Below are 13754 nucleotides of genomic sequence, written 5' to 3'. Positions count from 1 at the left end.
AAATAGTGGAGATGAAGATGCATAATTTGTGGCTGTTCAGCACAAGTCAGTGTTGCTCGCGGTCGTCTCCGGTAATGAATCATGAACTAGTCCTCCCTTTTCCGTGTAAGATTTTGCATCGCTCATTGTGGCTCGCAATAAACACTTTGGGGTCGTGCAATATTAATGAAGCCATGGCTGACATCAGCTCAACACCTTTGCAATGTTACCCGTCTGGCCGTTCAACGTTCCGATGTAGCATGCGGCGCAGCAATATATCAAACCATACCTTGCATGCAACGCCTGAAGAGGCTGGAAATTGCGCGGATCTCCACTTCCATCATAAGTTTGTTTCGACGACACAACGCACCAATGGCCCGCTCTTCTATGCGACCATGACACCGATCAAGCGACAGCGGCTACAGAAAACAGATCTCCGACTGATCGGGACCTGTGGGGTATCTTCCGAACGAATGGGAATCTGGCGGCTTTGAAACAACAACAGATGGGCATAAGCTTGGCCAGTGATGGTACGCAACGATCGCAATGCAGCCTTGATAGCCGCGACCCGGCAGACTGGATTTAGCGTACGCCGGTGTTAGTACACGTGTCAGTACTAGGGAACACCGAATCGCATGTTCAGCCTCAAGCCACCGTAGTATCAAGTCAGTAAGCGAAGTGTTGGTTGTAGAGGGAGGGCTAGCTAAGAGGTGTCAGACGATGGTCCACCATAACACACCTGGTATGCTTCGGCTACTCCAGAGGAAGGCAGTTGTCACGCTCCTGCTTGACACTGGGAGACGCCGTCACGTGAAGCTTGCTTCATGCATGCATGCGTTGTTTGCTTTGCACCGAGATGCTGAATGCACGATAGACGCGACGTGGAATATTCGAAAAATAGACGCATGGCTAAATATTCCGCGGCGTTGATAGGTGGCTATTAATAAGTGGGGTTATCGGCCCCGCGCTTAACGATAGCGCGACCCCGCTATCTGAACCCCCAAAAATTTGTCGAAACATCCCGAGGCCGTCGTTCCCACCACCTCCACAACCACCCACGTCGCGCGAGTTCACGCGATACCTCCGAGGCTGGAAAGCGGCATTGCCATTCGCTCACCGAGCAAAACCAACATGTTTCCCCAAACCCGCGCTCCTTACATTGGCTGCAGCGTCCGATGAGGCTCGAAGCGCTTATACGACTGTGCCTCATTGATGCATCGTCATCGAAACGTGACCTCATGGAGGGGCCAAAAGCTAAGAATACGCCTAGCTGCATATGTTTTAATACCACAGCGGCAACGAGAATACGCTAGCCTAGCCATGCGGCCATCCCAGCGGTTATACACATGCTCTGTACGGCTACACCCACAGCGGTGACCCGGCTTGACAGCTCCCGACGCCCGCGCCGCACGCAGGTGTCGTGGAGATGGCCTTCAGCCGCCTTTCTTGGCATGCTTTTCTGGAGGTTGGGTCTGGTCCTTGCGGCTAGCTCGTGCCGTGAATGGTGCGTTTGCTCGGCAATGCACCGGTTTCCAGAACGAAGGCATAGTTTGCATGTACGCCGCAGTAACAGTGCTGTTTGATGTTTCGAGCAGGCTCCAATCATGGAAATGGCTTGTGGAGGCTTATACTGCAGCTCGATGTTGTTATAGTATGGTGATGGACACCGATGGTAAGTACCTGGTATCAGTCTACTGCTTCTCTCCAGTCTGGCACTGCTCTACTATCTTGTACGAAGCAACATCTTTCCATCGTTCTCCACTTTCTTCGTACCTTAATTCGTATTCACGTATTCTTTTAATGCCTTTCCCGATATCCACATCAGGCTACTATCCCAACATGTCTCATTCTCCACGCACCCCTATGCGTTCGCCTGCTTTTCCCGACATTCCAATCTATCTGGATACAGGCGATGAACGAATCACAGCAAAGACATACGGTACAACACCAACTACGCCAACTACACCAGACATCATCCCTCCTCAACGACCAACACACCTGAGTCCGTCACATATCAACGCGCCACCCATCAGCCCGGCCGAGCCAAGCCCTACAACCACTATCGAGACTTCCAGTTGTCGGTCAGTCATCTGGCCTATTCCAGAACCACCACCAGAGATCCAGCACCAGTCTGATTCTCGGCGACCGACTCTTCGCTTCTTCCCGACTGAACGCCCTCGAGTCCGTCTCGATACCGTTCATTCCCTGCAGGTCCCTTCCATCAACGAGAAGACTCCGATCAGTTACTATCATCCGGGACTCGGCATCGTCAACGGACCTCCCAAGCCCCCATCTATCGAGATCTCTCCACCCATCAACGAGAAGTCCGATCCGTCCGCAAACTTCGCACAACGCATTGAGGAGACCCTATGGAGGTACAGCGCTTCAGGCAATGTATACAAACGATGGTTGCTTGAGCTTCTAAGCTGGCTGTTCAGTGCGTGCTGTATGGCGGCTGTCGTCGGAGTCCTTATCGGTCTTCAAGACAAACCACTTGCGAAGTGGGTCTTAGCGGAGAAGACTGGGTTGACACTGAATACTTACATTTCCATTCTCTCCAAGATGGCTGGCGCTGCCCTTATACTACCTGTATCGGAGGCACTTGGTCAGTTGAAGTGGAGCTGGTTCCTCGAACATTCCAAGCAGATGTGGGATTTCGAGATCTTCGACAATGCATCTCGAGGGCCGTGGGGATCACTACTACTGTTGATTCGTACTAAAGGCAAAGCACTGGCGGCGCTTGGAGCTATGATTATGCTCTGCTCTCTGGCTCTTGACCCATTCTTCCAGCAAGTGGTCGACTTCCCGGATCGCTGGGCATTACAAAATACCACTAGTGCCATCCCAAGGGCCCCGATGTACATGCCGCCTTACGTTCCTGATTTCTTTCATGGGGAAGAACAAGGACAAGAAGATCGCGATTTTACTCCTGTCATCAAGAAGTTCCTCTATGGCAACGGAACTCAGCCCATTCCCTTTCTGAACGGTACAAAGCCCGAGATACCTCTATCGTGCCCGACGAGCAACTGCACATGGCCAGAGTATGAAACCCTGGCAGTTTGCAGTAGTTGTGCCGAGGTCTCTCATCTCCTGGACATCAAATTCGACTGTCTAGTAGACACTACCGTGGATTGGACTGCTACTTGGCAAGGGCCATTGGACGAGGTACCCTACCCGAATGGGACAGTGTGTGGATACTTTCTCAACATCACAAGTGCTGCGCCTATTCTGCTCTCTGGGTATGTTGCGCATGCCGACGAGTCACAGAATGTGACCAACGAGGCCTTGATTGCCAGGACGATACCTCTTTCAGATTTCGACACCAAGGAGCCACTCTACGGCGTCGGTTCCGTGAACTACAAAGACATCCGCAATCCGATTCTCGACGCTCTAATTGCATCAGCAATTGACGGCCCAGCAAGCGTGTTCCGCAACGATACACCTGTGGTACATGAGTGCATCCTGTCATGGTGCGTTCAAAGCATCAAGTCGGCCTATGACTGGGGAAAGTACACCGAGAATGTTACTGCCACTTATCTGAATACACCTGACGAGCCGTTCTCATGGCCATGGGAGGTCTATGAGGCTGAGACTGGCCAAGACCTTATCTACACCCAAAACATCACGCTCAAGCCGCCTCCATCACGTTTACACCGATTGAATACAACGGCATACGACAAAACATACAGAGTCGATAATATAACGGCATACAAGACTATGGGTGTTTTCGACGACTTCTTCCCTTCATACTACACTCTAGAAGATGGGTCTCCAGAAGCTTTGCTAAGGTACAAGAACTATTTCGACGGCCCATCAGTACGGACATTCGAAGAGAATCCATGGCTAGCTTCCAATAATCTCACTCGACACATGGAGAGATTGGCCAAAGTTTTGACGAATGTTGTGAGATCGTCGGATAACAAAGTCATGACCCTAGGCGACGCTTACACCAGGGAGAATTATGTTTCCGTGCGCTGGGAATGGCTTACTCTTCCTATCGGTCTGCTCTGTATTTCTTTCATTTTTCTTGCGGCAACTGTTGCAAAGTCCGCTGTTGAGCGCGATCGCGTTGGAGTGTGGAAGACTTCGGCGTATGCCACTTTACTCTATGGTTTACCGGATGAGATGCAACAAAAGATCACGAGATCTGGGAGTTCTGGGACACCGAGAGCTAGAGCTAAGGAGCTAAAAGTAAGATTGCAACCTAACCAGGGCTGGCGGGTGTCTGGAAATCTTTTCTCTCCTTTCGTACCCAAGCCGAAACCCAACCTTCCGCCCCCGGGATGGATATGAATAGCCAGTTCCTCCAAGAAGAAATATTACGAAATTGTTATACAAAATTACCTGCCAATTCGACCGTACTTGCAGCCGTCAATGATCGGGGGTTGGGAATTACAAGGCTTCAGGAAAGTAATCGCCGCGAGACTTGCTCAACGGACACCACCATGGTCATTCCTTAGTCGCCTCCGCGTCCTCTGCCTCCCCGAATGGATCGGCTCATCAACGACCTCCTGTCGCCCTTGCCTCCTCGAATGGCTCTCTCATCCACTGACCTCTTGTCGCCCTTGCCACCTCGAATGGCTCTCTCATCCACCGACCTCTTGTCGCCCTTACCACCTCGAATGGCTCTCTCATCAACCGACCTCTTGTCACCACCACGTCCGCGACCGCCACGAGTGGCCCTCTCATCAACCAATCTCTTGTCGCCACCACGTCCGCGACCGCCACGAGTGGCCCTTTCATCAACAGATCTCTTATCACCACCACGCCCTCTGCCGCCGCGAATCATACGCTCGGCAAGCAGGTCACTAGACTCTGTCTCGACTTCGCGCTCGATGGTCACCGCTGAGCGACCTTGCACTGGGATAGCTTCGATAAGAGGTGTTCGGCCATCGAGGATCTTTGTTGATGTGCGGCTGACGACCGTGTCGACAATCTGCTACATGAGTTAGTTCAGAGGCTTGCTTGGCTTGTCATGATGTCACTGACGTCTGGAACTGGTACCGGACCAGCAAAAATCGGAAGAATGAACGACGCAAAAACGAGGAAGGTAGTGCCGCGCATGATGACGTATGTAACAGTTGGGTCTTTGGACGACGCTGATAAGAGACGGCAACGGAAAGGCTATGTGGCTGTCCGGCAAGGGATGAATGTATCCAAGAGGTGGTTCGACTGTCTGTCACAAGGAGGATGATGCCTTGACGAGGGGAGATGTCGGTGCATTTATCCATCAACATCAAACCATAACGACGACATTGTGAGCCACCCTCCACAACGGGCTCATCTCCACTCCCTGGTCACCGGCGCTTCAACCCGTGGTGACTCTCACCCTCGTAACCGCCTCCGAAGCCACAGATGCAGTCCCAAGGGCATGGCACCGCAGGCACAATGCGCGCATCACGCGAAGTTGTGCAACCATTGGGAGGTAGAACGGCGAGCATGATAGCTGGACCACGAATGAGGCAAGGTGAAACGCAAAGACCGACGCGTTGGAACACAAGGCGTTAGGCCGCGAGCTTGTGGTGGCACGAGAACGCATCGCAATGGATCAGGAGAATTCTGCGATTTCATCACACGGGATATCACATTCGAAGCGCTCGAAAGGGCAGGGCTTTCTACAAGGCGATCCTGTCCGTAAGGTCGAGATCCTGTAAGTACGATTCATCACCTGTAATTGCTGTAGTTCTCGTCAACTGCCCGAATGATTTCTAACCAATCAAAAGGATTTATCGATGTGATGTGGCTTGGCGGCGTTTTGGACTTAGCCGGGGAGTTGAAGCGATTGGCTCTACGCGATCGGTACCTCACGCCCATCAACCGTTCTTGCGACCGACTCACAGATTCTTTCCACACGTGATACTTTCCGGCGTTACGCTTCCTCCAATCTCTTTGGCTCATTTTGATAGACATTCAATACACTCTGTTTGCGACGCAACTACGCTCTCGAGTGTCTGTTTGAGCTCGTGTCTTTGCAAGAATCTGTCGTAAAGTTCGGACGTTCGGACCCCTGCCAAGCGACTGTAGGCGGCGTTGAGTTAGATTCCATTGTGATGCATGCAAATAAACCCCTAATTACCGGCCAGTCCTGTGAATTGGAGGCCCATGTAAAGTCCGGCTGGTAATGACGTCCACCACGCTGTACTCATACCATTGCGTCAGCTTCGCATCGATGTAGAGACTTGATTCAGGTACCCGTAGACAGTACAAGGAGCTTCACCAATTGCGGGTAGGGATTAAGCGCCCCCCGGGATCTAGACTGACGACACCAGGGCTCTCTGAAACGGACGCTGCGTGTGTGTAAACCTTGTCAACGCCAACCTTCATGCGGCTATGTCACTTTGTTTACCTCTGTCTTAAAGCCATTACTGTGCAACACACGCCCAGCAATCCCGGAGGCTGTCTTCGAGCCCTATGCGCAGTCCATCACATTGCCCATGCATGGTGATATCGATCGCCCCTAGGTCCCAAGTTTCCGGCCGTTCAAGGTTGTCGGATCAGCCTACCTTGGTACTTGGCCCTTTGTGGCCGACTCGATGACCGCCTGGGAAGCCACATGGCGTCGTGAAGCGAGTATCTACACTTACACGGGATTGAGGCCTCCGCGCTTTCCCGTCTTCCACGAGCTTTCGGGGTACGGAAGACAGCTATCGCATCAATGTGCATCCGGTACCTAGGTAATGATACTTACTGCGGGTAGACACAACTATAAGGAAGTCCATGGAAATGGGGATTCACAAACATGCAATCTAAATTAGGTGGTATTACCGGATTGCGCGCATTCGGATCTTTTTCAACATTATGCACCCACGTTGCGGCGCAGTATATGTCTTTGTACACCTGTGCATCGTCTACATCTACCTAAGTAATCCCTCGCCGCGCGGCTTTCAAACACGCTTCACTCAATATGTATTCAATACACGAGATCTGCTTCGTCCAGTCGAGCAAGAAATGATGCCTAAACGAATACTCTGACACTGCTCTTGCCTGCGCCCTCATCTCGATGGTTCTTGGAAATAGAAAAACATACCCGTACATGCCAATAACAACATCTTCTGCATGCGATGAGAGCTAGAACATTCCGGTACATACCCACCCCAAACATGATCACTGTATACTCAAGTAGTGTATCGAGATCGCAGAACAAAGTACGTGCATCTAGAGAAGAGAAGACCACGGCTCAAAAAGTGCAAGCTCACCGAGTCTTCGGGGCAGCTTCGGCTCCATAGCTCGCTTCCCAAGATCGGCCCCCCTTGCCTCGAACAGACCGCCTTGCGCTCTGCCTAGTGCCCGCGTGCCCGCCAACCCACGATGACAGCTCAACCCCAGCGCTTAAACTGCTCATCGTTCTTACTGCTTGATGTGGCCTCGAACGGTTCAATACGCAGTAGCTGCGGGAACGCTAAGCTCAGCGCTACCACAATCTCGGCCTCATGGTTTGATAAGACCTTATCCCCGCGCAACCTGCTGTGGGCGCTAAACCCCCCACTCTGACAGGTCTAACGGTGATGCTGGGCAGACACAGAAGCTTTCGCATCGCCAACGCTCAGGTCATTTCTACATGCACACCTGGCAATCATGACCTGCCCTAGGAAGCAAGCCAGTAGCGATGTCGCGCTTTCTACACGAGCTGCAGAATGTTCGGCCGTTAAGCGCTCGATTGTTGATTCAATTGACATACCACAGGAGGCTACCAATGATTAACTCTAGCACCGCTTTCAGGGCGTCACCTCTTGACCGCTCATGTGTGCTTCAGATCTCGTCAACGGAACATGCGCACAATGTCACGACAACACGGAGGACTTTTACCTCTTACACTTGTGCAATCGCGACACTTGCATTCGTCATCCCCGAATGAAGGCCTGAATATACCACCTCCGCCATCCTATCGAGCATCTGTCCACGAGAAGCATCGTCTCGACTTCCCCGGGCGCATAGAGCGAAAGCTAGCGCACTACAATGCTTCGCAGAATGTTTACAAACGCTGGCTGTTCGAGATCATCAGTGTGGCGATAAGTGCTATCTGCATGGGTGAGCTGGCACCATGTCGGCCTAATATGTACATATGCTAACTTAGAGTGCAGGCACAATTATCGGGTTACTCTATTATCTCCACGATCAAGCCCACAACAAATGGCCTGCAGGCCTGACGATAATCACGGTTCTTTCGAAGATCGCCTCGGCAGCACTCATTCTGCCTATATCGGAGGCTATCGGGCAGCTGAAATGGACCTGGTTCTACGGGAAGAAGTCCAGAGACGCATTCGACTTCGAGATATTTGACAAAGCATCGCGCGGTGCATGGGGATCGTTCATGCTCCTGTGCCGAACGAAGGGCAAATCACTTGCCGCACTAGGTGCCCTGTTGACAGTCCTGCTACTTGCGATTGATACTTTCTTCCAGCAGGTTACCGACCTCAATGAGCGTTGGAAGCTACAGGGCAACAGCTCGATTCCACGAACCGTACGATATACCCCTTCCCTCGCCCTTACATACGACAGCACCTGGGACAATGAACCCGTGGCCACGATGAACCAAGACCTCAAGAGGGCCCTGGATCCATTTTTCTTTGACCAAAATGGCACACGTCCGTTTCTCACCGAGGGTGGTCCTCAGGCTGAGATACCACTAGTGTGTCCAACTAGTAGATGTGAGTGGCCGGCCTATCAGTCTTTGGGAGTCTGCAGTGCCTGCGAAGACGTGTCACACCTGCTTGAGTATGATTGTCTTTCCATGAAGATGGACTGGATTAGAAACTCAACTGGTCCTGGGACGGAGGATACATATCCCAATGGTGAGATGAGCCTTTCATCATCGACTATCAGTCTCGGCCATGCCAAGCAAGGCCGCCGACCAACCTATGCAAGATAAAGTTGACTAAGGCTGACATTGTCGTTGTGTAGGTACTGCCTGTGGCTATTTCCTGAACGCGACGAGTTCACTGCCTGTCCTGATGTCCGGGTACAGAGTCGAAAACAGCACGGATTCCCCTTATGGAGAGACCCTTCTCATGCGCACGCTACCGCTCGTCACAAACCCTTTGAGGTCACCACTGTACGGGGGTTCTATCAACTTCAAGCACATCAACTATCCTATCATCGATGCGATAATCGTAAGCGCAGCGGATGGCTCCTCCGAGAGCGTCTATCGCAGAGCCCTCCCAGTGGCTCACGAATGTGTCTTATCCTGGTGTGTAAAGACACTTCGCTCCTCATACGCACGAGGAGGTTACAAAGAGGAGGTCATCGAGACCTTTACCAACACGACACAGATCGAATACCCATGGTGGGGCGAGAGTGTGGGGCTTGGCATGACGCTGACTGAGTTTGATGCAAATATCACGATAACTCCACCTACCAACGACAACTATACGACCACTTATGGCGTCTCAAACGAGACGTTCATGAACACAATCTTTGTTCTGGACGAAGTGTTCCCCTCCCTGATTACTGTCACCGAGCCATCGGCCAAGCCATATCTGAAGATCAGAACTAGCTTCATCGATCAGGTCATGTTTCGAGAAGTTCGGTTCAACCCATGGCTTGCTCCCAATAACGTCACCTACCACATGGAAAGGATAGCACATGCTCTAACGAACGCAGTCAGGTCTGATGCTAACAGCAATGAGCTCATCGTTGGAAGCGCCTCATCCCCGGAGACTTATGTGGTGGTTCATTGGGGTTGGCTTGCATTTCCTCTGCTTCTCCTTTTCCTAAGCATCGCATTCTTGGTGGCTACAATGATCAAGACTTCACAACACGCATACGATGATATCGGCAACTGGAAGACTTCCGCCATGCCGACGCTGATATACAGCCTGCCAAAAGACCTTCAACAGGGACTCAAGACACCGGCAGCATCAACGCGCACCTCCCATAGAAGGTCGAAGAAGGTCAGGATCAGGCTCATGCCAAAACAAGGCTGGAGAGTCTCTGGTATAGTTCAGCCCGCGCCGACAGCTCCACCTGGTTTTATATAGCCACAAAGTCTTGCTCGTTATACACACGAAAATGATGAAGTTTTTCAAAGTGCGCGCCAAGATTGGCATGTGATCCAGTCGTACGCAAAAGGCATGTGAGGCTCGGTACCAATCGCTCATGCAGCCAATATCCTCGATTCTCTGCGCAACATGACAACGAGCCTGGCATGAGCGCGTCTGTGTTGCGACAACATCTCCGCATACCTAGTCGGCGTCAAAGCCAGCGGTAGACCGACCGGTGTCATTGGCTCCTACCGCCAAGCCACACGCAGGATCAACATGGTTACCTAGGTAGACATGGCAAGTCTGCACGACCATGGAGTCGCAGCTGCTAAGCGCTAGAACCGTTCCTTCGGCGGCTTTTATATCCTGTTGGCAGGCTTAGTGTGTATCCGGCGGCTGGTTATCTTCAGTCGTAGGATGTGTATACACCACAGCGTGGAATTGCCGGACCAACCTCATTCCCACTAAAAGCTGGGGTAACGGGACCTCATAAACGCCTATACAATCGATGCGATAGCGTGTCGCATTCACTCGCCAGTCGTTGGGCATCATCAATCGATCCACAAATCTCCCATGAGCAGACCACCTAGTTATCCATCTGCCATCTCAACTCACCCACGCAACCAAATGACAACACTTCCGCAGTACGAACCTTCAAGGCAGCTACCGCAAGACGTCCAGAACAATGAGCGCTACATATCGCCATCGTCCAGCCCTGGCGAAAACGGAAAGAGACCACTGGATCTGGTACAACGTCTAGAGAAGAAGTTGGCCGCGTACAATGCATCCCAGAATATTTTCAAGAGGTGGCTTTTTGAATTAGCCAGCTGGCTAATAAGCGCGGTGTGCATGGGCGCGGTCATCGGAATCTATATCACCGTCAGCGGCCAGGAGATGACCAAGAGCGAGCAGTCCCTCACGGTGGCCAACACACTAGGAAAGATAGCATCCGCTGCACTCATCGTGCCGACCTCGGAAGCACTTGGACAGCTTAAATGGAATTGGTTTCATAAATCGAACGCTATGTGGGATTTCGAAATCTTCGACAAGGCCTCACGAGGTGCATGGGGCGCTACGCTGCTCCTCTTTCGAACAAAAGGACGGTCGCTGGCTGCCCTAGGTAAGCTGTGGCCGTACGAACCATGTGAGAAATACACTGACTTCATATCTTTACCTCTGTAGGAGCCCTACTAATTGTGTTGCTGCTTGCTATCGACACTTTTTTCCAGCAAGTGGTGACATTCCCGGATCGTTGGGCCCTGCAAACGGCACCAAGCTCCATTCCCATCGTCAAGACGTATAGTCCGTATTTTTCCAAATACTTCATCAAGGGTGATGAGATAGCCATGTACGATGAGGTCACCTCCCCGGTCATCAAAAGCTACTTTTACGGAAACGGATCGATACCCGTTCCGTTCGGAAGTGGATTCCGCCCGGATATACCGCTTTCCTGTCCTTCTAGCAAATGCACTTGGCCTACTTACGATACCCTTGCGACGTGCAGCAGCTGCGTGGATGTTTCTCACGATCTAAACATCACGTATGCCTGTCTGAATACCACAATTGATTGGAGTGTCAAATGGGAGGGCCCACTAGCAGATGTACCATACCCGGTCGGGAACGTTTGCGGTCATTTCCTCAACCTTACGTCGGCTACGCCAATACTTCTCTCAGGTCGTGTCGTGAGCGAAAACGGCACCACAAACTCAACTGATGAGGTCTTGCTGGTGCGCACGATTCCTCTGTCCGACATGAACACGAAAGAACCCTATTACGGCACTGGCTCCTTCGCATTCAGAGACATTCGCTATCCCGTCAGTATCATCATTGTACGAACTATATGTGAGACAAACGCTGACTTTGTACACCGATCTTTAGATCACCGACGGTCTCGTCGCATCAGCATCGAACGGGATCGATAGTGTATACGGTCGCGAGCCTCCTGTGGTGCACGAGTGCATGTTGTCTTGGTGCGTTCAGCGAGTAAGATCATCGTACGAGTGGGGCCTATACAGCCAAACTACCGAGTCAACATTCCTCAACATTGCGAATGATACTGTCCCTTGGCCATGGATAGTCGACGGCAACTGGTATGAGTATTCGCCAAACATCACTCTCGAAGCGCCAGCCGTGGATTATCCTGATACCAACAACACTTATTCTGTGTGGAACGAGACAGCTTTCCAGATCATGGTCATCTGGGACGATTTCTTCCCGTCATCCTACACGGCTGCGGGTAGGGGCTCAAAACCTATATTGAGGTTTAAGGAATACCCTGACGGACCCGCTACTCGCTTCATGGACTTCAATCCCTGGCTAGCGCCAAGCAACGTTACGCGCCATATGGAACGACTGGCATCATCCCTCACGAACGTTATGCGGTCGAACACGAAGACTACTGAAGCGCTCCTCGGTGAGGCATACGATCGAGAGAAGTTCGTCCGCATCAACTGGCCATGGCTCATATTTCCGTTGCTTCTCCTACTACTGAGTTTGGTATTCTTGGTCGCTACCATCATCAAAACGTCGAATGATACCGAGACGGGGGTTTGGAAGACTTCAGCCCTGCCTACGTTGATCTACGGTCTACCACAAGATGTGCGGAAGGATAGCATCTCGACCACAAGCTCGGAAAGCGCATCGCCTCACGATCCCCGCAAGGTTAGAATTAGACTCTTGCCAAAGCAGGGCTGGAGAGTGTCGGGACAGGTGCACCCCGCATCGACAGTTCCACCTGGCTTCATATAACTACCAAGATTTTCCGTAGTATGCAAATACAGCCAATGCATATAGTTGTTATAATACGTGATCTATGATGAATGGCCACATCTGAGGCTGGTGTTGGCGCGCTGTCGTCATCGCAGGGCGAATGTCGCTTGCTGAACCTAGCTCGTCCAACGCGTCCCGCTGAGCCCTCACGTCTTTTCTCTTCGTCCCAGCTTCATCACCCAGAGCTATCTTCCGTCTTCGGTCACCAGGAAATCCTCGATCTTGACTGCATCTAAAGTCGCTATACTTGCCTACGCGACATGGCCATGTCGGTCCCCGTCCTCGGTAGCTGCCAGCCAGTTGGTATGCCGCAGCGCTAACAGCAAAGCTCCCATAGGCGCACGATAACGAAGCGCACGCTCAACGTCGAAGATCAAGATGCGCAGCTTAGCGCCATGACTCTACCATGACTGAAGGCATACTCGCAGCCGGCAGTTCAAGATGTATAGCTTGTTAGGCGCCGGTGCGCTGTCATCTTACCCTCGAGCAGCGATCGAACGACCAGCCTTACCGCGAGAAAACCCCCCTTCGCGTCTCGTGTTTCTCATCACGGCCCGATCCTCATCTATGCGAGTCTCACCGAGATGGCTTCCATTCCAAACGCGATACGATACCAACCTTCGTGGACACAAAAACGCGGACAACATGAAGGACGACATGCGCCAGGGTCGCTAGACTCTTCAGAAGACGAGAAATCATCGCTCGACTTCACGCAACGAATCGAGAGAAAGTTAGCCGAGTACAACTCGTCGGACAACGTCTTCAAGAGATGGCTATTCGAGATGATGAGTTGGTTGCTCAGTGCATCGTGTATGATAGCGATCATCTGCATCTACCTTCGAATCAGCGGCCAACCCATGTCGCTGGACGGATCCTATCTCACCTGGACGAATGTCTTGGGTAAAGTCTCTTCGGCTGCGTTGATCGTTCCAACATCAGAGGCGCTCGGTCAACTGAAATGGCATTGGTTCCATAGATCCAATGCTATGTGGGATTTTGAGATATTCGACAAAGCTTCCAGGGGAC

General features: G+C 51.8%; 4 protein-coding genes across 4 annotated transcripts; 3 read left to right on the top strand and 1 right to left on the bottom strand.

The window, feature by feature from the left end:
- Positions 1-1842: 1842 nt before the first annotated feature.
- Positions 1843-3836, top strand: J4E79_005452 (uncharacterized protein; the record flags this gene model as incomplete). The annotated part of the gene is made up of 2 exons (XM_049354330.1): positions 1843-3767; positions 3797-3836. 2 exons carry the CDS (start codon positions 1843-1845, stop codon positions 3834-3836), a joined length of 1965 nt encoding a protein of 654 aa, XP_049211195.1.
- Positions 3837-4435: 599 nt separating this feature from the next.
- Positions 4436-5043, bottom strand: J4E79_005451 (uncharacterized protein; the record flags this gene model as incomplete). The annotated part of the gene is made up of 2 exons (XM_049354329.1): positions 4436-4918; positions 4984-5043. The coding sequence occupies 2 exons, from the start codon at positions 5041-5043 to the stop codon at positions 4436-4438; spliced, it is 543 nt and encodes a 180-aa protein (XP_049211194.1).
- Positions 5044-7757: 2714 nt separating this feature from the next.
- On the top strand, positions 7758-9956 carry J4E79_005450 (uncharacterized protein; the record flags this gene model as incomplete). The annotated part of the gene is made up of 3 exons (XM_049354328.1): positions 7758-8007; positions 8061-8627; positions 8881-9956. The coding sequence occupies 3 exons, from the start codon at positions 7758-7760 to the stop codon at positions 9954-9956; spliced, it is 1893 nt and encodes a 630-aa protein (XP_049211193.1).
- A 630-nt stretch (positions 9957-10586) lies between these two features.
- On the top strand, positions 10587-12707 carry J4E79_005449 (uncharacterized protein; the record flags this gene model as incomplete). Its single annotated transcript, XM_049354327.1, has 3 exons — positions 10587-11079; positions 11142-11788; positions 11838-12707. 3 exons carry the CDS (start codon positions 10587-10589, stop codon positions 12705-12707), a joined length of 2010 nt encoding a protein of 669 aa, XP_049211192.1.
- Positions 12708-13754: the final 1047 nt, after the last annotated feature.

This window comes from Alternaria viburni, assembly GCF_023758015.1.
Source record: "Alternaria viburni strain BMP 2772 chromosome Unknown scaffold_10, whole genome shotgun sequence".
NCBI classification, from domain to species: domain Eukaryota; kingdom Fungi; phylum Ascomycota; class Dothideomycetes; order Pleosporales; family Pleosporaceae; genus Alternaria; species Alternaria viburni.
The sequence above is the reverse complement of the archived record's forward strand: the minus strand, read 5'-3'. Positions and strand labels throughout refer to the sequence as shown.